Source organism: Mobula birostris, chromosome 10, assembly GCF_030028105.1.
Source record: "Mobula birostris isolate sMobBir1 chromosome 10, sMobBir1.hap1, whole genome shotgun sequence".
NCBI lineage: Eukaryota > Metazoa > Chordata > Chondrichthyes > Myliobatiformes > Myliobatidae > Mobula > Mobula birostris.
Window position 1 is genome coordinate 6,675,739 of NC_092379.1, and position 27,326 is coordinate 6,703,064.

At 50.5% G+C, this 27,326-nt stretch overlaps 1 protein-coding gene across 1 annotated transcript in view; it reads right to left on the reverse strand.

Moving 5' to 3' along the window:
- Positions 1-6,119: 6,119 nt before the first annotated feature.
- egln2 (egl-9 family hypoxia-inducible factor 2) overlaps positions 6,120-27,326 on the reverse strand; it is a 49,228-nt gene continuing 28,021 nt past the window's right edge. Inside the window, 3 exon segments of the mRNA XM_072269858.1 lie at positions 6,120-7,816; positions 9,277-9,344; positions 19,856-19,992. Coding sequence (XP_072125959.1) covers positions 7,785-7,816; positions 9,277-9,344; positions 19,856-19,992 — 237 coding nt within the window. The 3' untranslated portion in view covers positions 6,120-7,784.

A 27,326-nucleotide genomic window follows, 5' to 3' on the forward strand; every position in this document is an offset into this window, starting at 1 on the left:
AAGAGCCAAAGCATAAAGGCCCGACTCCAGCCAACATACAGTGACTCTCTGGGTCATTGAGGTACGCAAGCCTCTAAACCCTACGACAACGTAGGAGGATCACAAGCACAGAGTACCAAGTTTATCCAGCTGTCTTTTGCACTCTGGTTCAACGCCGAAGTTGGTATAATCTTTCATTATTTTATTATGGATTTATTGAACTTGGAACTTTTAAGTAGGCTCACAAGGAAATGAATCTCAAGATTATATATAGTGACATATATGTACTCTGATAATAAATTTACTTTGAACTTTCTCACCAAATACTACCCTGCAATTCATTTCTTGCAGGCATTTACAGGAAAGCAAAATAGAATTTGTGAAAAACTATACATAGACAGCCAATATGCAAACGAAGATCAACTGTGCAAATTTGTTGTCCTTTCTTTATTAATTTATAGCTTTAACTGAGAAAGTGAGTTCTGGAGCCCTCAAAAGTGAGTCCATAGGCTGTGGAATCAGCTTGGAGTTGAGTTGAGTGAAGTGAAGTTACCCACACTGGTTCAGGAGCCTAATGGTTGTAGGTAATAACTGTTCCTGAGCCTAGTAGTGTGGGACCTAAGACTCCTGTACCTCCTGTCCAATGTAACAGTGAGAGGAGAGCATGGCCTGGATGGTGGGGTCCTTGATAATGGATGCTGCTTTCTTCTGGAAGTGCATCAGTGGTGGGGAGGACTTTGCCTGCGATGGACTGGACTGCATCAAACCGCTCTCTGTAGACTTTTCCCTTCCTGTGCATTGGTGTTTCCATGCCAACCAGTTCAGAAACTCTCCACTGTGTGTCGTTAGAAGTTTGTCAAAACTTTAGGAAACAGGCTGAACCTGAACAAACTTCCAAGGAAGCAGAGGGGCTGTTGTGCCTTCTTTGTGTTGGCAGATACCTACTGGTCCAAGAACAAATCCTCTGAGATGATTTCACCAAGTAAGACAACGAGCCAATGGGCTCCCTGCCTCCAGCTACCAAGACAAACTCCCCGAACATTTACCAACAGCACCTGGACGACTCCTGCTACTTAATTCTTTTCCATCCACTGGACCAAATATCTAGCCGGTTGGAAAGAATTCAGAAGATGCATAGCTCCGGTGGTCGATGGTTGGGATCTTGGCAATCCATTTGCAAACTTTTCATCTCCATACGAGGAGACATCCTCAGTGTGCTGTCAACTGTGTGCGTCCTTCGAATGTTTGGCCTTCGTATACTTATCAGCTGACTGGCTGTCATTTCAAAAACGCAATTGTGATGTGGGAAGTCTCGTCGCTGATTGCCTGTGTGGTGAACTTTGTGCTTGTGGTCTGGAATTTTGCCGCATCGGCTCATAAATAAGACCAAGATCATCATCTCCGCTTACAAAATTGTTTGCGGAAAACCAAGCTTCTAGGAATCCCCTTGCATGCTGCATGAGCTTGAGACATGACTCTCACTGATGCCCAGTCGAATGTGTGCCCCTCTCAATCTTCATGGGTGGAAATTAGGGAGAGTTGGCCACGCTGCTTCTGCAGCCAGTTGATGTTCATGGATCCCTGTGGAAAAGTTTTTTCCCAAATTGGCCGAGGTAATATTTGCTGCAGTCCCCGCGTTGGATGTTGTAGACCACATTCGTCTCGTCCAGTAGCTTCCTCCCTAAATCACAATTCAGTTTTCGAAATGACGACCAATCAGTGGATTGGTAAGTACATAAAGGACACACCAGAACCAACAGCGCACTGACATAAAGTCCCCTCGTATGGGTGACGAAACGTTTGCAAGTAAATTGTCAAGATCGGAGAACTCAACCCAGCTCTGGAGCTGATTAGATATCTTGCAGATGGAACCAGGTGGGGAGGGAAAGAACAGAGGAGAGAGGCTTGGAAGTGGTAAGTGGTTGGGGGGGGGGGGGAAAGAGTTGGCAAAGTCAAAGTCCAGTTTGTCATCACGCTAGCGTAGCGGTCAGCATGACGCTATGACAGCCCAGGGCATTCCAGAGTTCGGGGTTCAATTCTGGCGCCCTCTGTAAGGAGTCTGTACATTCTATCCGTGACTGTGCGGGTTTCATCCCACAGTCCAAACACGCACAGGTTAGGTGATTCCGTCATTGTAAGTTGTCCTGTGATAAGGATAGGGTTAAATAAGTGGACTGCTGGGCTTATTGGGCCAGAAGGGTTTGTTTCGCACTGTATCTCGAAATAAATATCTCTAAATCGTTTCCCTGAACACCTACGCTCTGTCCGCCAGAGAAAGCAGGATCTCCCAGTGGCCACACATTTTAATTCCACGTCCCATTCCCATTCTGACATGTCTATCCACGGCCTCCTCTACTGTAAAGATGAAGCCACACTCAGGTTGGAGGAACAACACCTTATATTCCGTCTGGGTAGCCTCCAACCTGATGGCATGAATATTGACTTCTCAAACTTCCGCTAATGCCCCACCTCCCCCTCGTACCCCATCCGATATTTATTTATATACACACATCCTTTTTCTCCCTCTGACTATACCCCTTGCCCATCCTCTGGGTTCCCCCCCTCCCCCTTTTCTTTCTTCCCGGACCTCCTGTCCCATGATCCCCTCATATCCCTTTTGCCAATCACCTGTCCAGCTCTTGGCTCCATCCCTCCCCCTCCTGTCTTCTCCTATCATTTCAGATCTCCCCCTCCCCCTCCCACTTTCAAATCTCTTACTAACTCTTCCTTCAGTTAGTCCTGACGAAGGGTCTCGGCCCGGAACGTCGACTGTACCTCTTCCTAGAGATGCTGCCTGGCCTGCTGCGTTCACCAGCAACTTTGATGTGTGTTTCTCTAAATCGTTGTAAGTGTACAGTGCAGTTTAAAACTTACCTGCAGCAGCATCACAGGATGAAATAATATTTATATTTTACGTATTACACTGTAACGCTGCCACAATTTTCACATCAGTGATAATAAATCAGATTGATTCTGATAAACCGATTACCCGTGTCAATAATAAACTGCTTACCGAGGTTAGGAAGAAACCGATTCCCCATCCCAGCCACAGAGCAGCTGACAGTGGGAAACTAGCGGGGAGTGGGTAGAGGTGTCACGGTGCAAACCCCTCTGCGTCTGTGTGGGAAGGGAACACCCCCGCTTCACGCAACCCTCAGCCGGAGCCCGCTACCTCAGGTGTCTGCCGCGGTGTGCAGCGGACGGGTGGGCCAGTCACCCATGTCTCCTCGCTGATCTCACCGCGCCGGGGGCTCTCCCGGACGCTTCAGGCGCCGCTCAGTTCGTGACTTCCAACAACTGATCCGCGGAAAATGCCGCCGAGGTAGGCCACGCAAGGCAGAGCTAGCCATTCGGCCCGCGGTGACAACTCTGGCCAACCCCAACTAGCATCAAACTTGTTCCCTTCTTGAACCCCTAGTAATTCCCCCCACCCGTTCACCACTTCCCTACACACTGGGGGCAATTAGTTACTGAGAGAGGGCGAGGAAGCTGCAGTGTAGGAGGGGCATAGACGGTGAATTCACAGACAATTTACGGGTTTGGGGGATCTAGGACATATAGTACTGTGCAAATATCTTAGACACATTTATAACTAGGGTGTATAAGACTTTTGCACAGTACTGTAATGTTATGTATTGCACTGTACTGCTGCCGCAAAATAATACAAATTTCATGACAGATGTGAGTGATGATAAACCTGATTCTGATCTGGGTCTCCTGTGGACTGAGAGTGGGAAGGGGGCAGGGAGAGGGGAATCATGGTTGGGAAAAGGGGAAGGGAGAGGGGAGGGAGCGGGAAGCACCAGAGAGACATTCTGTCCTGATCAATAAACCAATTGTTTGGAATCCAATGACCTTGCCTGGTGTCTCAGGGCTGGGTGTGTCTGCACCCAGATCCACCCCGCCCCCACCCACCCACCCGACACTCCTTTTCTGCCACCTGTCCCGCAACCCTCCCCCCGCCCCCCCCCCCACCATTCCCAACCTTTGCTCCCGCCAGATTTGCAAAATTCACTCTCCGCTCCATGTAGACACAGTATAGTGCAGAAGTCTTCGGCACCCTAGCTGTCCATATGCGTCTGAGGCTTTAGCTCAATACTGCATCCTGCTGCTGTAAAGAGTTTGTACGTCCTCCCCGTGACTGTCCGGGTTTCCTCCGGGTGCTCTGGTTTCCTCCCACAGTCCAAAGACGTAGGATTGGTAATTGTAAACCGTCTCGTGATAACGCTAGAATCAGGGGTTGCTAGGCCGTGTGGGTCAAAGGGCCGGAAAGGTCTATTCCACACATCTCTATAATTTCTAGGTAAGGGGCCTAAAACAGTACCGCAGGTTCCTATTAAATCTCTTCCCTCCCAGCCTAAACTTGAGAGGGAACATTTTTGCCCGGAGGGTGGTTGTACATGGAATGAACTGCCAGAGGAGGTGGTTGAACTAGGCCCACTTACAAATTTAAAGGACCCTTGGGCAGGTAGCTGGAGAGGAGAGGTCAGATTCAGGTTTATTGTCATGGACAAATGTGGCGGGGGGGCGGATACGGGCCGCACGCAGGCGAAAGGGGCCGGTTTAAATAGCTCAGAATGGACACGCTGGGCCGAAGGGCCTATGCGGCTTTCTAGGTGAAAGCGGGCGCATGGATCCAGTCGCGGGACAGTTTCAAGGGGCCACGCAGCTTCGCCGGAGGGGCAGGGTGTCGGAATCCACAGCCACGAAGAACTCGGCAGCCGCACGGCGTCGGCAAGAGGGAAGGGAATCGCCGGGGTTTCCAGTCCAAATCCTGCACCAGGCCTCGGGCGAGTGGGCGGCACGGGAGGGTAGCTGTCGGCGTGATGTTACTTACGGCGCCAGTGACCCGGGCTCACCACGGCCACTGTCTGGCCGGAGTTTATCCGTTCTCCCGGTGACCGTGTGAGACTCCTTCCTGCTGCTCTGTTTTCCCTCGCACTCTAACGACGTACGGGTTAGGGTTATTACGTTTTTATTGACCCACAGTGCGGAGTACTTGGTAGTGTGGAGGAGCAGAGGGATCTCGGGGTACATGTCCACAGATCCCTGAAAGTTGCCTCACAGGTGGATAGGGTAGTTAAGAAAGCTTATGGGGTGTTAGCTTTCATAAATCGAGGGATAGAGTTTAAGAGTCGCGATGTAATGATGCAGCTCTATAAAACTCTGGTTAGGCCACACTTGGAGTACGGTGTCCAGTTCTGGTCGCCTCACTATAGGAAGGATGTGGAAGCATTGGAAAGGGTACAGAGGAGATTTACCAGGATGCTGCCTGGTTTAGAAAGTGTGCATTATGATCAGAGATTAAGGGAGCTAGGGCTTTACTCTTTGGAGAGAAGGAGGATGAGAGGAGACATGATAGAGGTGTACAAGATAATAAGAGGAATAGATAGAGTGGATAGCCAGCGCCTCTTCCCCAGGGCACCACTGCTCAATACAAGAGGACATGGCTTTAAGGTAAGGGGTGGGAAGCTCAAGGGGGATATTAGAGGAAGATTTTTTACTCAGAGAGTGGTTGGTGCGTGGAATGCACTGCCTGAGTCAGTGGTGGAGGCAGACACACAAGTGAAGTTTAAGAGACTACTAGACAGGTATATGGAGGAATTTAAGGTGGGGGCTTATATGGGAGGCAGGGTTTGAGGGTCGGCACAACATTGTGGGCCGAAGGGCCTGTACTGTGCTGTACTATTCTATGTTCTATGAATAAGCCCTACGAGCCACGCCGCCCGATTTTAATCCCGGCCTGCTCACGGGACAGTTTACAATGACCAATTGACCTATCAACCGGTACATGTCTGGGCTCTAGGAGGCACCCGGAGGAAACGCACATGGTCACGGGCAAAATGGACGCCATCGCCCGTACTGTGAAGCGTTACGTTAACCTCTACGCCGCCGCATTACGCTCCGCTCCGCGCCCCAGGCATGGCGACACCCGCGGGCATCCTCGGACCGTGCGCGGATGCCACCCGTCGCCGTCAGCTCTGCTGTTCCCGGCAAACGGAGCCAGCCTGATCCCGGGCTCCGACCTGAAGCGTCGACAGCTCCTCCCTGCCTCCCGCAGGTGCTGCTCGGCCCGCAGACGCTCTGCTGTCCCTTCTGCCTCCCCCCCCCCCCCAGTAGCAGCAGCCCGACCCCAAGAGTAAACAATTCAGTTTTAATCCGATTCACGCTCCCAGTACAATGTCGAGATCTCAGAAAGGACTGTGCTGAACCCGTCAAGCGGGAGCATTAGATGAGAGGACAGTTAACAATTTAGGCGATTGGCGAATCAAGGTCCCAAACCCCTCGAAACCATCTCCCTCTCCAAAGGCGAATGCATTAAATCTAAAGTGGCTCTGCAAAGAATTATCCTCAAAATGTAGTTTCCCGGGGAAAATTCAAAGTCACTCCGGGTGAAAACATAAAACACAGGAGGATGATTAGGCCATTCGGCCTATCGAGTCTCCTCCACCATTGCCCCCCTCAACCCCATCCTACCTTTTTCCCGTAACTTTTCACACCTTCCGCAGGGATGCCGGGGGTCAAATCCCGCTGTTGGACGACAGGAGCCCGCCGGACCACGGGGCCCTGCCAGAGAGGGGTGTGGGAAGTCCGCGGGAGGGGGGGGGAGAAGACAGCTGGCTGGCAGGATTCCCCCCCCCCCAGCGGCTTTGACAATCCGAGGTCTGTGGGGTCAAGTCCCGCTCTGGGAACTTGACTATGGAAATCCAGATACCACCTCCTCAGAAATGCCAAATTAGACCCCACGCCCGGGACTACCCTCTCATTAACAGGTGTGTTTTTAAAGAATGCAAGTGTTCTCTCATGTCCTGGCCAGTTCGAGCGATCAACATTATTAGTTTACCACCACCACGTTGCTGCTTGTGGGATCTTGCTGTGTACACCAAATGCCAAGCTTCCAGTGAGATCTCTTTTAAAATGCCACGCTCTTCAGATGCCTTCCCCGGCCTGCATGCTCCCAGGCCTCTGTAGTGGACTGGTCTCCAATTCCTGGAGGTTCTGGCCCATTCCTGGGGAGGGGGCGGCAAAGGGGGTACAGTGTCCAAGGGTGGGGGGGGCGACAGCGTCTTGTCACTTGGCCTCAATTTCCACTGGGCCGAGAATGCTGCCAAAGGCACCGGGTCACGCCGGTCCTAGCTCGAGATTCCGGAGCTGATGGTACCCTCCTAAGGGCCTATATCCAGCCACCTCCCCTCTCTCCAACAACTCCTCCCCCCCCCAAAAAAACAGGGGCTGGGAGTTCTTCCTTTCATCCCTTAACTACACTTAGCAAGCGGGAATGGTAGCGGGGGAGTGGGTGGACCCTGTCGGATCACCAGGGGAACTTCCGCACGGACCCTGACACGTGCTTCCCCCTCTGGAACCGGGCTGGAGATGGGACCAGGCTGAATCATGGGCTGGCACGGATCAAATAGGCCAAAAGGCCTGTTTCTCTCCTGTCGCGCTCTGTGATTCCACGGGCCAGATCAGCGCTGATAGGCCGAGGTGCAGGGCCGAAGACGTCGTGTACAACATGGAGACGGGGTTGGAGGGGTGGAGGGAGAGTTGTCCTTGGCTGGGAAGGGGGGAGGGGAGAGAATGACCAAAACTTCCAACGTTCACTCTCCAACGCCCACCGCGCACACCAGCGAAGTGGTCAGGCTCCACCCGACCCAGGCCAATTTGTCCATGAGGACTGGGGTCCTCTCCCGACACAGCAGGAGATCCACCGGGTCCACGAGGGGGGCCAAGAGGCTGGCGCAGCAGCACGACGCACGCTGGCGGGGTGGCCGGCCCGTCCAACGCAGCTTCCGGTCACCCTGCTCTCAGTCGAACTTCAAGGCCTTCTGGGCCAAGGCTGTGAAGAGAGGAGGACAATGCGTGAGAAAGAGCAGGGCCAGAGAATGTAATTAAACACTCCTGGGGTTACACAGAAGTCCATTTGCGAATGACAGATGTTTTTGACCTTTCCTTCTCCGCACTTAGTTCTGCTGTGGACGCCGTGTTGGGACCAAACGGAGTCCCCAACGCAGGTTTCAGGATTTGTTTATTAGAACAGAGGAGGCCATTCAGCCCACTGGGTTCAGCCTATCCCTCTCCCACCCCACCGTGCAGCACTGGGGCGTAGCGGTCAGGCAACACCAGCAATAAGGGTTCAGTTCTACCGCTGTCTGCACGTTTGTACAATCCCCTCCCGTGGCTGGGCGGGTTTCCCCGCACTTTCCAAAGACGTACGGGACAGGGTTAGGGCAGGTAGATTGTGGGTGTGCTACGCTGGTGCCAAAGAATGGCGACACTCGTGGGCACATCATCAGTCTATGTTGATTGTCAATGTAAATGGCACGTTTTACTCTCAGTTTTAGTATTTGTTATGTGCTGTATCCTACGACATGATCATTATGAGTTGTGCTGTACAACATGGGCAATCACGGTCTTCCATGACCGTGACTGCTCTCGGCAAATGTTTCTACAGAAGTGGTTTGCCATTGCCTTCTTCTGTGCAGTGACTTCGCAAGACGGGTGACCCCATCTGGCACCTACAATCATTCCACCATCAAAGTCACTTAGATTACACGTCTTCCCCCATTCTGATGTTTGCTCTGAACAACAGCTGAATCTCTTGACCATGCCGGCATGCTTTTATGCATTGAGTTGCTGTCACATGATTGGCTGATTAGATATTTGCATTAACGAGCAGGTGGACCTAATAAAGTGATCAGTGTATGTGTGTGTGTGTGTGTGTGTGTGTGTGTGTATGTATGTATGTATGTGAGAGACAGACAATAAGGGATTGTTCTCCTGGATGACAGAATGGACTCGATGGGTTGAATGGCCTCGCCTACCATTATAAGGAAGATGACATTACTTTCTTTGCTCTAAAGCAGGGGTTCCCAACCCTTTTCACGCCATGGACGAATACCATTAAGAAAGGGGTCTGTGGACACCAGGTTGGGAACAGCGGCTCCACTAGTTTGTCCCGTGATCCAGTTCCTTGGGTTACTTGGGGTCACTCTCTCTTAAAGCCCCTCTTTAATTCCTCAAGGGCAGCGTCAAACTCTGTCCCTCGTCTTTCTGAAACAAGGAAAGACAACAGCTTCCCTCTGAAGGTGCGAGGGGAAAGCACACGGGAGAGCTCCAGGGGGAACCGTGGCTCAGAGAAGCCAGCACAGGAGTCCCTAGCGCGGACGGGAAACGAGATGGGGCAGAAATAGCGGCTGCTGGTGCCTGACTGTACCGGACACCGCCTCTAATCATTCCATGGCGTAAACCCCAACCCCCCCCCCCAAGGATATGCGTTTCGTGGGGGGGATGCCGCACCTCTCTTGAATCGCTCTTTAGCTTCAATCCTCTCCTTGCCGTCAAAATACCAGACAGTGATGGCGTACCTGGGGAGGAAAGGGGAGGAAATGGTCAGTCAGGCAATTAATCCTCGCCTTCCGCTCACGCTCCACCGACACCAAGCTACAAAGGAGAGGAGGCTGGGTCATGTGGCGCACTCCTAGAGTGTAGTTTTAATCGTAGTTTCTTTTTTACTGACATAATTTGCATCTTTAACAATCTGAATCTTCAACAAACACAGTATGTGTTTTGTTGCCACTTACTGGCAGAAGGTAGTATAGCAGTTACATACACAGTATATACCTTTTCATTCCTTAATTGGCTAAAAACTGTTAGCACATTAAAGCAACCGTTATCATTGCTTTAATTGTGTAGCCTCTTAATTGGTTTATCTTTATCTAAGGAATTTCTGTTACCTTGAGTATAAAGGTGATAGATTTTTCAAAAGCGCCATATTGAATCTTTCATCTTGGCTCCGCTCAGCTCCTCACTTAGTTTCTATCTTTAGGTTAAACTTTAAGATAAAGGGGCGTGAAGTATCAATAAATCAAAAGAGCTTGTCCCAATACCTCTCTGGCTGTAACCTGTCTAAATGTCTCTTTAAACACCTCCTTCACAGCCTGTGGAGAGGAAGGTTAAAATGTTTGGGGAGTAGATATATATATATATATATATATATATATAGAGGTCAGCGCAACATTGTGGGCCGAATGGCCTATATTGTGCTGTAGCATTCTACGGTTAGTGGGGTTGAGATACGTCTCTACTAGAGGAGGTGTAAGGCACTCCTTCCTCCTGCTGGCCTGCAGGTCACCCTCAGGCAAGGCAGAGCACGAACATCCACCAGAATCCCACTGGGTCCCCTACCCAGCTCTCTTATTTGGTTCCATTCTCCACCTTCCTCTCCCATTATCTTCAGCCTCATGTTGCCCCCCCCCCCACCTCTTAGCCTCTCCCCTCCTGCACCTGCTTACGACGGCGTCTCACCCGGACCCACCTATCACCCGCCACCCCTCGCCCCGCTCTCTACACACCCGATCTCCCCTCCGCACTCCCAGGAGGAGGTGTTGTCAAAAGCCGGAGGAAGAAGAGAGCTGACATCGTCAGCTGGGATTTCTGGGACACGCACTGAGGAACGAGAAGCTCGAACATCTTGCAGCGACGGGGGTGAGGTGGGGGGAAGTGATGGAAGAAACAGTCACGGTCAACAGCGCACGATATTCACGAGTCACATCAAGGGAAAGTTCTGAGGAGCTTATGAGAACATCTCGGATTAAAGGCAGACGGAAGACCACGATCGCCAGGTCATACAACATGGCGCGTGATGACGACGGTGGTGATAATTCTTCCAAACCGGCTGAAGAATCCAACACATCAACTGTGCATTCCCCCCCCCCGCCCCCAAGGTGCTGCCTGACCGGCTGAGCACTTTTTTTTCACAAAACCTATAAAAAAATTATTTACGCATTTAAATACATTTAAAATCGGAAAGCTGAGCCTACTGGGCCTGAACACCTCCCTCTGCAACTGGATCATAGACTTCCTGACTGGGAGACCTCAGTCAGTTCGGATTGGAAGCAGCATCTCCAACACCATCACACTGAGCACGGGGGCCCCCCAGGGCTGGGTGCTCAGTCCACTGCTGTTCACTCTGCTGACCCACGACTGTGCTGCAACACACAGCTCGAACCACATCATCAAGTTCGCCGATGACACTACTGTGGCGGGTCTCATCAGCAAGAACGATGAGTCAGCATACAGAGAGGAGGTGCAGCGGCTGACGGACTGGTGCAGAACCAACAACCTGTCTCTGAATGTGAACAAAACAAAAGAGATGGTTGTTGACTTCAGGAGGACACGGAGTGACCACTCTCCGCTGAACATCGACGACTCCTCCGTAGAGATCGTTCAGAGCACCAAATTTCTTGGTGTTCACCTGGCGGAGACTCTCACCTGGTCCTTCAACACCAGCTCCATAGCAAAGAAAGCCCAGCAGCTTCTCTATTTTCTGCGAAGGTTGAGAAAAGTCCATCTCCCACTCCCCATCCTCACCACATTCTACAGAGGTTGTATTGAGAACATCCTGAGCAGCTGCATCACTGCCTGGTTCGGAAATTGCACCGTCTCGGATTGGAAGACCCTGCAGCGGACAGTGAGGTCAGCTGAGAAGATCATCGGGGTCTCTCTTCCCGCCATCACAGACATTTACACCACACGCTGCATCCGTAAAGCTAACAGCATTATGAAGGACCCCACGCACCCCTCATACAAACTCTTCTCCCTCCTGCCATCTGGCAAAAGGCACCGAAGCATTCGGGATTCATGACCAGACTGTGTAACAGTTTCTTCCCCCAAGTCATCAGACTCCTCAATACCCAGAGCCTGAACTGACAGCAACCTACTGACCTCTACTGTGCCTATTGTCTTGTTTATTATTTATTGTAGTGCCTGCACTGTTTTGTGTACTTTATGCAGTCCTGGTAGGTCTGTAGTCTAGTGTAGTTTTGTGTTGTTTTACGTAGTTCAGTGTAGTTTTTGAATTGTTTCATGTAGCACCATGGTCCTGGAAAACGTTGTCTTGTTTTTACTGTGTACTGTACCAGCAGTTATAGTCGAAATGACAAAGTGACTTGCCTTGACGAAGTACAAACATTCAGCATTTACAAGACAGTGAATGAATTCAAATTAAAATGTGATTACTACTGTCTGTAAAAGTCAATTCCCAGGGGGGCCCACTGCTCCCGGAGATCCCCCACTCTACCTATTGTGAGCGCGTGCTCCCTCTCCAAGGACAGCCGGGCACGAACGCATCCTCGAGAGAGGGGCAGGCAGTCGGCCCTCCATTTTCTGCCCCCTAGGCGCAGGAGCAAGCCCACCAGTTGATCCTCCTCCCAACCCGCACCCCTCCGAACTGGGTGCCCGTATATGAGCAGAGCGGGGCTGAATTGCAACCTGAACCCGAGCCACAGACACTCAAACGGGGGCTGCAACCCCTCACCACTCCACATAAGTGTGGTACACTGACTCGAAGGAAATTGAAGGAAACAAGAGTACCCCCCCCAGGGGAAGCTCAGGGAACGTGCAAACTCCACAGAGACAGCACTACAAATCCGATTGCACCTGGTTCTCTGGCGGTAGGAGGCCGGGTAGGTCGTACAACAGCTTGCTGTTCCTTTCCGCGCCTCGTGGCACGTCGAGCAGCAACCTTAGCATTTTTATCTGTCTTTAACGAGGCCCGAGTCGCTAGCCCGATGCTCAACCCGGCACGGGTGGAAAGCATGCACGGCGCCGGTCGGATTCGAACCCTAGACCACTCACCTCGAAGTCTGGTGCTGATACCACCGCACCACCGGCCAGCTCGTACGACAGGTGGGAATAAAAAGATTAACCTTATTTGTCATACATTCATCAGGATATACAGTGAACTGCATCATTTGCGTCAACAACCAACACAGTCGAGTATTGTGCTGAGTAGCCAACAATAGAACTAGCGCAAACGGAGAACGCCCACAACTTATCCGGTCGGTACGTCTTTGGACTGTGGGAGGAAATGGAATCACCCGGGACGAAACCCACGCAGTCGTGGAGCGAGTGTTCGAGCTCCTTGCCGACAGCAGCGGGAACTGAAGCCGCTGTAAAGCATCAACCACTATGTTACAGCGCTGACAAGCTCAGGTAGCACAGGGAGAAAGGGAGAAGTCCGGGGGGAATCCTGCCAATTCTGTCACAAGCAGTCAAATCCTTGCTTGAAAGGCCTGTGTCTATCCTCTGGGCTCCCAGAGGAAAGTGGCTGGGAAGGAAATTTAGCCGGGATGTGGGAATACAGTGTCCGGCCGCCCCAAGTCTGCTCTCGAGCAACAAGCCGCAGTTAAGAGTCTTTCTTCCTGCTTTGCCACAGTGCTTCCAAATGGGCTGCCCCCGTCCCACAGCACCGGGCTGGCCTGGAACACACAGTCCAAACGGGCTGCTCCCGTCCCACAGCACTGGGCTGGCCTGGAACACACAGTCCAAACGGGCTGCAACCGTCCCACAGCACCAGGCTGGCCTGGAACACACAGTCCAAATGGGCTGCCCCCGTCCCACAGCACCGGCCTGGCCTGGAACACACAGTCCAAACGGGCTGCCCCCGACCCACAGCACTGGGCTGGCCTGGAACACACAGTCCAAATGGGCTGCCCCCGTCCCACAGCACCGGCCTGGCCTGGAACACACAGTACACACAGTCCAGACAGGCTGCCCCCATCCCACAGCAGTGGACTGGCCTGGAACACACAGTCCAAACGGGCTGCCCCCGTCCCACAGCACCGGGCTGGCCTGGACACACAGTTCAGAAGGCAGGGTGCAGTTCCACTGACCACACCTCGCTCGAGAATTTCAAAGGGTTCTGCCAGTAGGGTTACACCTGCATTGCTCTTTTTAAAGGGCAGTCCCTGCATAGGTTCCTTAAGGTTGTTAAAGCCTGTTGGGGTGATAGTGGGGACAAGCTCCCACTACCTTTTAAATGCTCCCAATGGCGTATGCCTCAAATAGCCTCTGACAACCAAGTCCAGCTCCTGGCCTTCACGGGTGGCTTAGCTACCAAGCCTGGCGGAACTGTTTCTACTGACAGGAGGAGGGGCAAAGGCGGGTCACTGGCGCCTGAAAACCAGTCGTTTTGGGCAGAAATGGGGCTCGTCAGCCATGGTTGGCAGCTCATCGAGAAGGAAAACTCTGATCTCAAGCCTCCACTGCCTTGTGGTTCTACCTGCTCACGGGGACGGCTTCGGGAGAGAAGAAGCCAGAGGTGAGGTCCCTAAGGTAGTCCTACGTTGAGTTCAACGCTGACTGGAAGCTCCTGCGACGCTGCTGGTGCCAAACTGTATCGGTCTCTAACGTTCCTTTGGGTTCATCAGCTGCGTGGAGAGGGGGAGACTGCTACACGGGCAACAGCTTTCTCTCCATATTATACTCCCCTGGCACATGTGTCTAGACAGTTAGGCACAACATCTATCTATGATCAACTCTGACCAATAGGGGCATCACCCTGCATAGGGTGACAGAGACCTACAGTGCTGAAACAGGCCATTCGGCCCATTGAATCAGCACTGACGACCAATCCCTGCCAAACTTACCTGCCCCCACATTTCCGTCAATTGCGCCCCCATGTTTTAATCACTCACCTTCACATGAGGTGGCAGGGATGGGGGTACATCTCCACCAAAGGAGGTGCAAGGCGCCCCTTCCCTCCGCTAGCCTGCAGGTCACCCTCGGGCAAGGAGGAGTACTTGCTTAGCCCTTCCCTCCCCCCCACCCCTGAACAGGGACACGTGAACCCACAGGAGCTGAAAGATTGGGGTTCAACTCCCCCGGCTGAACGTCAGGAGTTGGTCCCTTTTAACTGCGACCGCGTGGGTTTCACCCCGGGTGCGCCAGTTTCCGACCACAGTCCAAAAAAGTCTTCTGCTGCTCCAGTGTTCGACTGGAGGACCCACAGGCTAGACTGCAGCCGCTACACGCTGCGGAGAACTGTACTGTCAATCTGCGGGACGCGTCACCCAGGGACTTGGGCTATATATAACGTGATTTTTTTTTTGGCGTGACTTTTTTTTTGCCTGCTATTTTGATTCATGTGCTGTGTATGTTTTGCACCTTGGAACACTGTCTCATTTGGCTGTACTCCGTGAATATGAATTTTGAATTTGGGTGAGGGTCAGTAGGCACTGGGCATGCTATGTTGGTACCGGAGGTGTGGTGACACTTGTGAGATGCCCTCAACGCATCCCTGGGCTGTGCCGGTCGTTGGCGCAAACGACATATTTCACTGTACAGTTCGATCAATAAGGCTCTTCTTTCAAATTTCAGTCTTCAGACTTCACACTCCCTCTGTGTGGGAAAAACCCCCTCAGATTACCTCTAAACCTCCTTCCTCTCACCTCAAACCTCCGTCCTGTCGTCTTGTTTCAGATCACTCTGCTTGGGAGGGTTGGGCATGGCACTAGCAACCCCATCCCGTTAAAAAAAACCAGGGCTACAGAAGCTCCAAAGACCTCATCCCAGGGAGAGGAAGGATCTTCAAAGATGGGCGACACCTAGGGACAACCTGAAAGTCTGGCCCAGGACAGAGGACTCCAGTGGGCTGCCGTCGGTGGCCGATGCCCCACTCTCTTTCAGGCTCACCACTGTGGAAAAGGCGATGTTCTGTCCCCTCCAATAGGACACCCGTCAGCCTCTTCCCCTCGAGGGAAAACTAGCCCAGACAATCCTGTCTCCTATTAACTGCTGTACTCCAGTCCAGGCAATACCTTGGTGAATCATCTCTGCAGCACTTCACCAGGTTCAGGCACAGCTACCACGCTGCAGCCATCAGGGTCCTGAACCAGCGAGGATAATAGGAGCAGAATCAGGCCATTTGGCCCATCGTGTCTGTTCCACCATTTCATCATGGCCTGATCCATTTTCCCTCCCAGCCCCAATCTCCTGCCTTCTCCCCATATCCCTTCACGCCCTGACCAATCAAGAACCTATCAACCCCTGCCTTAAATGTACACCAAGACCTGACCTCCACAGCTGCCTGTGGCAACGAGTTCCACAGATTCACCAACCCCTGGCTGAAGAAATTCCTCCTCATCTCCGTTCTAAACGGACAGCCCTCGATGCTGAGGCCGTATCCTCTGGTCTCAGACTCTCCCCCACCAGAGGAAACGTCGATCACCATGACTCTGAACTAACTCTTCACCCACCAGACTCACTTTCAAGGACTCGTTACAGCTCATGTTCCCAGTGTTAATTTTTTTTAAAATTTGCATTACTTGTCTTCTTTTGTACATCGGTTGTTTGTCAGCTTATATATAGTTTCTGTACAATTCCATTGTATTTTCCCTACCCTGTGGTACTTTGATAATAGACTTACTTTGAACCCTTGCCAGCTCAATCACATCCTTCCTACTGTGTGACAGCCACGGCTGTACACAACTCCAAGACGACCACAACCTTGTCGTTGGCTTTGGAGGCTCGCGTGCCTCAGTGACCCGGCTGGGGTCAGGGCTTTATGCTTTGGTAGGGTCGCCCATGCCAAGCAGGTCAAGGGGTAGAGGTCAGACTAAGAGTGGTCCACCGGTCCTCCAGGTTCGGAGGCTCAGCTCAGGGCTAACAACCTGACTGGTCAAACAAAACTGTTACAGAAACAGCAACGAAGAATCCTTCTACATCTGAGTGCGATGATACTCCTGAGTTTCCACCCGGGACTTGCATGACTGACAGTGGTGGAAACCGAGTGGAAACTACTGACATGATGAAGAAAGCCCTGAACACCACCAGAGATGGAGGACCTTCATTGCTGCCCGAAACGCCAGCGGCGTAACGGAGGGTAGGGAGAGAACTGTACTCGGGTGTAGCTAAAATGTTAGCACTCACTTCAAGAGGGTTAAAATGTGAAGCAGGGATGTGATGCTGAGACTTTCTAAGGCACTGCTCAGACTGCATTCGGAGTATTGTGAGCAGCTTATGGTCCCTTATCTCAGAAAGGATGTGTCAACGTTGGAGAGGGTCCAGAGGAACCTCACGAGAACGATCCTGGGAATGAGAGGGTTAATGTACGAGGAAGTTTGGAGGCTCTGGGCCTGTACTCACTGGAGTTTGGAAGAATGCGGTGTGGGAATCTCATTGAAACCTATTGAATATCGAAAGGCCTGGATGGAGTTCCTGTGGAGAGGATGTTTTCAACAGTCCAGGACCGGAGGCCATAGCATCAGCACACACGGACACTGTTCTAGAGCAGGAGTTCCCAGCCTGGCTTGGTTATCGGTAGGTGTCCATAGCGTGAAAGAGGTTGGGAAACCCCTGCTTCAGGTCAAAGATGAGGAGGAATTTCTTCTGCAAGTGGGTGATGAATCTGTGAAGTTCATCACCACAGGCAGCTGTACAGGCCAGGTCACTGGGTGTACTTAATGCAGAGAAGGCAGGAGATTGGGGTTAAGAGGGAAAGTAAATCAGCCATGATGGAATGGTGGAGCAGACTCGATGGGCTGAATGGCCTAATTCTGCTCCTATGTCTTATGGTCTTAAACAAGAGTTTCTATTCACCATTAACATGATGTACCAGTGCTGATATCCCAAGTCCCGGCCACTGAAAACAAGGATTATAGACTTCTCCATCACCTTATCCATTAACCCATCATGTTCAGAGGTTCTCCCATATCGATCCCAGATCTCTCAGCACCTGGCTAATTGCCTTCTAGGCGATCCAAGCGTTCGTTTGGAAACTTTCTAAACACTGTCCGTGTGCCCGCTTCCATCACCCTCTCAGGCATTGGGGTCCAGGTGCCCCCCGCCCTCATACATCTCTGGGTGAAAGAAATTCCCCTCAGACCTCCTCAGAACGGAATTTATCCATTTATCTTATTGATCGAGATACAGCACGGAATAGACCCTTCTGGTGCTTTGTGTCAGGCCGCCCAGCAATCCCCTGATTTAACCTTAGCCCAATCACAGGACAATTTACAATGCCCAATTAAACTACCAACCAGTACATCGTTGGACTGTGGGAGGAAACCAGAGCACCCGGAGGAAACCCATGTGGTCACAGGGAGAACGTACAAACTCCTTACGGGCAGCGGCGGGAATTGAACCGGATCACTGGTACTGTAAAGCGCTGTGTTAACCACTACACTACTATGCCACCATGTCACTGTCACATGGACTGAGATACAGTAAAAAGCTCGTCTTGGATACTGTTGATACAGATCAGTGCACTGAGGTGGAACAAGGGGAAACGCTAACAATGCAGAATAAAGTGTAACAGCTACAGGGAAAGTGCAGCTAGATGGGAAGTTGTAAAGATCATAACGTGGTGGATCGTGAGGTCATTGTCTTGTCATTCTAGGAAACTATTTAACAGCAACACACACAAAACGCTGGGGGAGCTCAGCACGTCAGACAGCATCCATGGAAAAGAGTAAACGGTCGACCTTTCGGGCCCAGAGCCTTCCTCAGGATTGGAATGAAAGAGAAGTCAGAATAAGAAGGCGGGAGAGGGGAGGAAGAAGTACGAGGCGGCAGATGATAGGTTGGATCGGGGGGGGGGGTGAAGTAAAGGGCTTGGATGTTCATACGTGGGAGAGATGGAGGGTTGGAGAAGGGGGAATCTGGGAGGAGAGGACAGTAGGCCATGGAAGAAAGGGAAGGGGGAGGAGCACCAGAGGGAGGTGATGGACAGGTAAGGAGAGGGAGAAGGGGATGGGAAACGGTGAAGGAGGCAAGGCAATCACTGGAAGTTGGAGAAGTCAATGTTCATGCCACCAGGTTGGAGACTACCCAGACGGAATATAAGGTGTTACTCCTCCAACTACTTAAAAAAGGCATCCGTTAGTCTTGCGAGACCATGGATCTGCACCTGGAAGGTCTTCACTCTCCAGGGCGCAGGCCTGGGCAAGGTCGTATGGAAGACCAGCAGTTGCCCATGCTGCAAGTCTCCCCTCTCCACGACACCGATGTCGTCCAAGGGAAGGGCATTAGGACCCATACAGCTTGGCACTGGTGTCGTCGCAGAGCAATGTGTGGTTAAGTGCCTTGCTCTAGGACACAACACGTTGCCTCGGCTGGGGCTTGAACTCACGACCTGCAGGTCGCTAGTCCAGTGCCTTAACCACTTGGCCACGTGCCCACAACTATTTAACAGCCTTATTACTGCGGATAGAGCCTGGTGGCACCAGCTTCCAGGTTTTTGTATCCTCTGTCCGATGGGAGCGGGGAGAAGAGGGAATGTGTGGGGTGAGTGAGTCTTTCATTATTCTGGCTGCTGTACTGAGGCAGCGAAGGACCTTACCTTAAACCCAGTTTTTATCTACCTATATTAAGGGGGAACTGTCTCCTCCATACCCCTCTTTATGTAATCGATCTTCCAACTCCTTCTGTCGTTCCTTTCCTCAGGCACCGGGTAGCATTTTTGCTGCCTCAGTTGCATTTGACGATTTTTCGACGAGGCCGAGTCGCCAGCTCGACGCTCAACCCAGCGCAGATGGAAAGCGCGTACGGAGCCGGCTGGATTCGAACTTGGGACCGCTCGCCTCGAAGTCCGGTGCTGGCACCGTGACACCACCGGCCAGCCCCCACCTCTTCCGCTGCAGGGAGAAAGAGACCCAGCCCCTCCAGTACCAAGCGGCTGAAAGGTTCTGGATTAGTCAGGGCATGAAAGGCCACGGGGAGAATGGGGTTGAGAGGGACGATACACCAGCCATGATGGAGATGACCGATGGGCTGAATGGCCTAATTCTGCTCCTATGTTCCACGTTCTCTCCTTGTAACCAAGACATTTCATTCCAGGCCACATTATGAATTCCTCTCCATCCTCACCAGAAAATTATTTATTATTTATAAATTAATTATTTCAGAAAATGATTACCCAAGTCCAGAAGGGTACTGCCGGGCCCAGTTCCCAATTTAGCCCATGTTCTTTTTGCTTTTGCACACGGAAAACCTCAAGGTCGCTGCGGCCCAGTAGCCCCACCCCAACGTCACCATCTCACTCACCACACCCCCCAGGCCGGAACCAGGAGGGCCCGACCGGCTCCCTCCCAATTACCTGGTGGCATAGGCAGGCTTCACTTCATGGGGGTTCCGGCGGTCAGACCAGAAGATGAGTAACCTGTCAAATAAAGGCTCAATGTTGGCGACCTCCGAGCGATTCTCCGGGAATATCTGCAGCAAGCCGCCATGGACCTGGGGAAACAAAAGAAAGGGAAGAGTGGGCGGCGAACGGCAGTTCCAGCACCGCGGAGTGAGACTAGATGGTTCGCTTGCTGGCAGAAGGTTGCGAGTTCAAATCCCGCCCTGGGGACACAAATTCGAGCTGATATCTGGCACACGGCCAAGGAAACGCTCTACTGCCATAGAAACATAGAAAACCTACAGCACAATAAGGCCCTTCGGCCCACAATACTATACCAAACACATACTTACTTTAGAAATTACCTCGAGCCCTGTATTTTTCTGAGTTCCGTGTACCTATCCAGGAGTCTCTTAAAAGACCCTATCGTTTCCGCTCCCACCATCTTCACTGGCAGCCCATTCCACTCTCTGTGTGAAAAACTTACCCCTGACATCTCCTCTGTACCTATTCCAAGCACCTTAAAACTGTGCCCTCTCATGCTAGCCATTTCAGCCCTGGGAAAATGCCTCTGCCTAGCCACATGATCAATGCCTCTCGTCATCTTATATACCTCTATCAGGTCACCTCTCATCCTCCGTCACTCCGAGGAGAAAAGGCCGAGTTCACTCAACCTATTCTCATAAGGCATGCTCCCCAATCCAGGCAACATCTTTGTAAATCTCCTCTGCACCGATAGTTTCTACATGCCATTTGGATGAGATGGCTGATTATATAGAACATAGAATAGTACAGCACAGTACAGGCCCTTCGGCCCACAATGTTGTGCCAACCCTCAAACCCTGCCTCCCATATAACCCCCCCAACCTTAAGTTCCTCCATATACCTGTCTAGTAGTCTCTTAAACTTCACTAGTGTATCTGCCTCCACCACTGACTCAGGCAGTGCATTCCACGCACCAACCACTCTCTGAGTAAAAAACCTTCCTCTAATATCCCCCTTGAACTTCCCACCCCTTACCCTAAAGCCATGTCCTCTTGTATTGAGCAGTGGTGCCCTGGGGAAGAGGTGCTGGCTATCCACTCTATCTATTCTTCTTATTATCTTGTACACCTCTATCATGTCTCCTCTCATCCTCCTTCTCTCCAAACAGTAAAGCCCTAGCTCCCTTAATCTCTGATCATAATGCATACTCTCTGAACCAGGCAGCATCCTGGTAAATCTCCTCTGTACCCTTTCCAATGCTTCCACATCCTTCCTATAGTGAGGCGACCAGAACTGGACACAATACTCCAAGTGTGGCCTAACCAGAGTTTTATAGAGCTGCATCATTACATCGTGACTCTTAAACTCTATCCCTTGACTTATGAAAGCTAACACCCCATAAGCTTTCTTAACTACCCTATCCACCTGTGAGGCAACTTTCAGGGGTCTGTGGACATGTACCCCCAGATCCCTCTGCTCCTCCACACTACCAAGTATCCTGCCATTTACTTTGTACTCTGCCTTGGAGTTTGTCCTTCCAAAGTGTACCACCTCACACTTATGACTGAAAGAAATTTATTGACCTTGACCAATTTTCAATGATTCATCACCTAAAATGTAAGGTAATGTAATTGGTGCAACAAGCATAATTCACAAGCACTGACAATGAGTTGGGGTTCACTTTAAGAGGCTGCTCTGACATGACGTTAATCTATATCGGTGAATCCAACGTGATCTGAACATACACCCTTCCAATTTAGGGTTTCCACAATAAAATGACCTGAGAATAGGTTGAGTGAACTTGGCCTTTTCTCCTTGGAGCGAAGGAGGATGAGAGGTGACCTGATAGAGGTGTATAAGATGATGAGGGGTATTGATTGTGTGGATAGCCAGAGGCTTTTTCCCAGGGCTGAAGTGGCTAACACAGGGGGGAGCAGAATTTTAAGGTGCTTGGAAGTAGGTACAAGGGGGATGTCAGAGGTATGTTTTTCACACAGAGAGTGATGGGTGTGTGGAATGCACTGCCGGCGATGGTGGTCGAGACGGACACGACAGAGTTTTTTTAAGAGACTCTTAGATCAGTACCTGGAGCTTAGAAAACAGAGGGTTATGCGCTAGGGAAATTCTAGGCGGTTTCTAGAGTAGGCTACATGGTCAGCACAACATTGAGGGCTGAAGGGCCTGTAACGTGTTGTAGATTTCTACGTTCTATGCTTAAGAAGAACCATAACAGCTCATTTATTGAACTCCAAAACCTGAATATGAAGTCCGGTAACCGAACTCCACGTAATTACGCCGTCACGTCAGACCAGCCTCTTAATCAAGTGAACCCCAACTCAACGTCAGCGCTTGTGAATCCTGTACGTTTCCACCAACTGGATTACCCTCCAAAACCGTTCCGTCCAGATGCATCAAGTCTTGTTATGAACGCTGCTCCAACCACGGCCACAAGAAATTGCAGAGTTGTGGACACAGCTGAGAACCTCACGGAAACCAGCTTAACCTCCATGGACTCTGTCTGCACTTCTCACTGCCTCGGTAACACGCCCAGCGTCATCAAAGACCCCCCCCCCCCCATCTATACACAACATTCTCTCTTCCTCCCCACTCCCGTCAGGCAGAAGATACAAAGCAACCCACACAGAATGCTGGAGATACTCGGCAGGTCAGGCAGCATCTATGGAAATGGATAAACAGTCGAGGTTTCAGGTGGGACCCTTCTTCAGGACTGGAGAGGAAGGGGGAAGACGCCAGAATAGAAAGGTGGTTGGGTGGGGGAACAGGGGAAGGAGGATAGCTAGAAGGTGCTATGTGAAGCCAGGTGGGTCGGAAAGGTAAGGGGGTGGCCCAGGCAGACTGGAAAGGCAGGGTGTTGGGACCAGAGGCGAGAGTCTGGCTGATTTCACTCGCTCTCCTCGCGACGTTGAGGTTGTAAGACTGCCCAGGCTGCCGTGCTTCGTGTCTGCGAGCTTTGCGGTGATTTGCCCTGCTAATGTGATGAACTGAGACCAAGGCTTTGGGCCTAGTCCAGGCTGCTCCAAGGATTCGGATCTAAGGACTCAATTTGGCTTGGAATGCTGTTGCTCACTTCTGCTGTTTGCACGATTTGTGTTTTCTTTCCTCTTTCTCTGCCCATTGGGTGTTGTTTATTTTAAATCAATTTCTTTCGGCTTTTTTGTTTTCTGGCTGCCTGTAAGCAGACAAATCTCAGGTGTATAATTTATAGCTACTTTGAATCTGAAAGGAGAGGGGGAGGTGATAGGCAGGTGAGAAGAGGTAAAATGTCAGAAAGGGGAATGAAAGAAGAGGGAAGGGGGGCGGGGTGTGAATCTTTTTTCACCAGGAGGAAAAATCGATATTCATGCCATCAGGTTGGAAGCTACCCATTGGAATATAAGGGTGGCCTCATCTTAGCACAAGAGGAGGCCATGGACCAACATGTCAGAACGGGAATGGGAATTACATAGAAACATACATAGAAAATAGGTGCAGGAGTAGGCCATTCGGCCCTTCGAGCCTGCACCGCCATTTATTATGATCATGGCTGATCATCCAACTCAGAACCCCGCCCCAGCCTTCCCTCCATACCCCCTGACCCCTGTAGCCACAAGGGCCATATCTAACTCCCTCTTAAATATAGCCAATGAACTGGCCTCAACTGTTTCCTGTGGCAGAGAATTCCACAGATTCACCACTCTCTGTGTGAAGAAGTTTTTCCTCATCTCGGTCCTAAAAGGTTTCCCCTCTATCCTCAAACTGTGGCCCCTCGTTCTGGACTTCCCCAACATCGGGAACAATCTTCCTGCATCTAGCCTGTCCAATCCCTTTAGGATCTTATACGTTTCAATCAGATCCCCCCTCAATCTTCTAAATTCCAATGAGTACAAGCCCAGTTCATCCAGTCTTTCTTCATATGAAAGTCCTGCCATCCCAGGAATCAATCTGGTGAACCTTCTTTGTACTCCCTCTATGGCAAGGATGTCTTTCCTTAGATTAGGGGACCAAAACTGCACACAATACTCCAGGTGTGGTCTCACCAAGGCCTTGTACAACTGCAGTAGTACCTCCCTGCTCCTGTACTCGAATCCTCTCGCTATAAATGCCAGCATACCATTCGCCTTTTTCACCGCCTGCTGTACCTACATGCCCACTTTCAATGACTGGTGTATAATGACACCCAGGTCACGTTGCCCCTCCCCTTTTCCTAATCGGCCACCATTCAGATAATAATCTGTTTTCCTATTTTTGCCACCAAAGTGGATAACTTCACATTTATCCACATTAAATTGCATCTGCCATGAATTTGCCCACTCACCCAACCTATCCAAGTCACCCTGCATCCTCTTAGCATCCTCCTTACAGCTAACACTGCCACCCAGCTTCGTGTCATCCGCAAACTTGGAGATGCTGCATTTAATTCCCTCATCCAAGTTATTAATATATATTGTAAACAACTGAGGTCCCAGCACTGAGCCTTGCGGTACCCCACTAGTCACTGCCTGCCATTCTGAAAAGGTCCCGTTTATTCCCACTCTTTGCTTCCTGTCTGCTAACCAACTCTCTACCCACACCAATACCTTACCCGCAATACCGTGTGCTTTAAGTTTGCACACTAATCTCCTGTGTGGGACCTTGTCAAAAACCTTCTGAAAATCCAAATATATCACATCCACTGGTTCTCCCCTATCCACTCTATTAGTTACATCCTCAAAAAATTCTATGAGATTCGTCAGACATGATTTTCTTTTCACAAATTCATGCTGACTTTGTCCGATCATTTCACCGCTTTCCAAATGTGCTGTTATCACATCCTTGATAACTGACTCCAGCAGTTTCCCCACCACCGACGTTAGGCTAACCGGTCTATAATTCCCCGGTTTCTCTCTCCCTCCTTTTTTAAAAAGTGGAGTTACATTAGCCACCCTCCAATCCTCAGGAACTAGTCCAGAATCTAACGAGTTTTGAAAAATTATCACTAATGCATCCACTATTTCTTGGGCTACTTCCTTAAGCACCCTGGGATGCAGACCATCTGGCCCTGGGGATTTATCTGCCTTCAATCCCTTCAACTTACCTAACACCACTTCCCTACTAACATGTATTTCGCTCAGTTCCTCCATCTCACTGGACCCTCTGTCCCCTACTATTTCTGGAAGATTATTTATGTCCTCCTTAGTGAAGACAGAACCAAAGTAATTATTCAATTGGTCTGCCATGTCCTTGCTCCCCATAATCAATTCACCTGTTTCTGTCTGCAGGGGACCTACATTTGTCTTTACCAGTCTTTTCCTTTTCACATATCTATAAAAGCTTTTACAGTCCATTTTTATGTTTCCTGCCAGTTTTCTCTCATAATCTTTTTTCCCCTTCCTAATTAAGCCCTTTGTCCTCCTCTGCTGAACTCTGAATTCCTCCCAGTCCTCAGGTGATCCACTTTCTCTGGCTAATTTGTATGCTTCTTCTTTGGAATTGATACTATCCCTAATTTCTCTTGTCAGCCACGGGTGCACTACCTTCCTTGATTCATTCTTTTGCCAAACTGGGATGAACAATTGTTGTAGTTCATCCATGCAACCTTTAAATGCTTGCCATTGCATATCCACCGTCAATCCTTTAAGTGTCATTTGCCAGTCTATCTTAGCTAATTCACATCTCATACCTTCAAAGTTACCCCTCTTTAAGTTCAGAACCTTTGTTTCTTTGGTCAATATTTGGCCAGCGGGAAGCCCTGTTTTTGGCGGATGGAGCAGAGGTGCTTGACAAAGCAGTCCCTCAATTCACGATGGGTCTCACGGATGTGGAGCAGGCCGCACCGGACACAAAAGGCGACCCCAGCAGGCTCGCAGGTGAAGCGCTGCCTCACCTGGATGGACTCTTTGGGGGCCCCGAATGGAGACGAGGGAGGAGGTGAGTGGGCAGGTGTAGGAGTTGGGCCGTTTGCAGGCAGAGCTGAGAGCACGTACTGGCTTCTATCCCACTGTTATAAAACTAATGAACCTCTGTATAAAATACAGCACCTACTGAATCCTAAATCACAAAATACTCTGCAGATGCTGGGGTCAAAGCAACACTCACAACACGCTGGAGGAACTCACAGAATTCTGAAAGGCCTAGATAGAGTGGAGGTGCAGAGGATGTTTCCAATAGAGGGAGCAGTCTTCTGGAGTCTATCTTTATGATTTGTTAATTTATTTGTGGTAATATTACTTGTGTTGTGTGTATGTGTGAGTTATATGCACTGTGTTTTGCACCTCGGTCCAGAGGTATGTTGTTTCATGTGTATCGTTGAATGATAAAGAACTTGATATTGAACTTAAACTCAGAATACGAGGATGTCCCTTTGGACCCAGAGATGAGGGGGAATTTCTTTAGCCAGTAGGGTGGTGAATCTGAGGAGCTCATTACCACAGACGGCTGTGGAAGCCAAGTCATTGGGCATATTTAAAGAGGAGGTGGCCAGGCTCTTGGACGTTGCTCCGGTTTGCTCCCGCAAGGCGTACAGGGAAGGTTAATCGGTCCTGTGATTGCGCTAGGGTTAGTCGGGGTTCTGTGGGGTTGCCAGGGCAGCCTGGCTCCACGCTGTAAATGAAATGAAACGGGGTTGAGATGGAAAATAAAATCAGCCATGACTGAACAGTCGAATCCTACTCCCATGGTCATAAGGACATAAGAAATAGGAGCAGGAGTAGGCCATCCGGCCCATCGAGCCTGCACCGCCATTCAATAAGATCATGGCTGATCTGTCCGTAAACTCAGCTCCATCGACCTGCCTTTTCCCCATAACCCTTAATTCCCTTACTATGTAAAAACCTATCTAACTGTTTCTTAAATATATTTAGTGAGGAAGCCTCAACTGCTTCCCTGGGCAGAGAATTCCACAGGTTCACCACTCTCTGGGAATAAAACACTTTCTCCTCATCTCTGTCCTAAATCTCCTCCCCTGAATATTGAGGCAATGTCCCCTAGTTCTAGTCTCACCTACCAATGGAAACAACTTTCCTACTTCTATCTTATCTATCCCTTTCCAATAGTATTTATAAGATCCCCTCTCATTCTCCTGAACTCCAGAGAGTATAGTCCCAAGCGATTCAATCTCTCTTCAAAGGTTAACCCCTTCATCCCTGGAATAAACCTGGTGAGCCTCCCCTGCACTGCCTCCAAAGCCAGTATATCCTTCCTCAAGTACGGAGACCAGATCTGCACACAGTACTCCAGGTGCGGCCTCACCAGTACCCTGGTCTTATAAACATGGACTCTCAGTCTCACAGTCTACCTTTTCATGGCGTTTGCACCTGTCTGCCTGCACTGCACTTTCTCTGAAACTGTAACACTCTATTCTGCATTCTGCTTTTCTTTATACTGCCCTGAGGTTCTTGTGCTTGGAATGATCTGTGCAAACGGCAGAAGTTTTTGCAAAGGTGTTCGCTGTATCTCAGTACATAGGGCAATAATTCCAATTCCA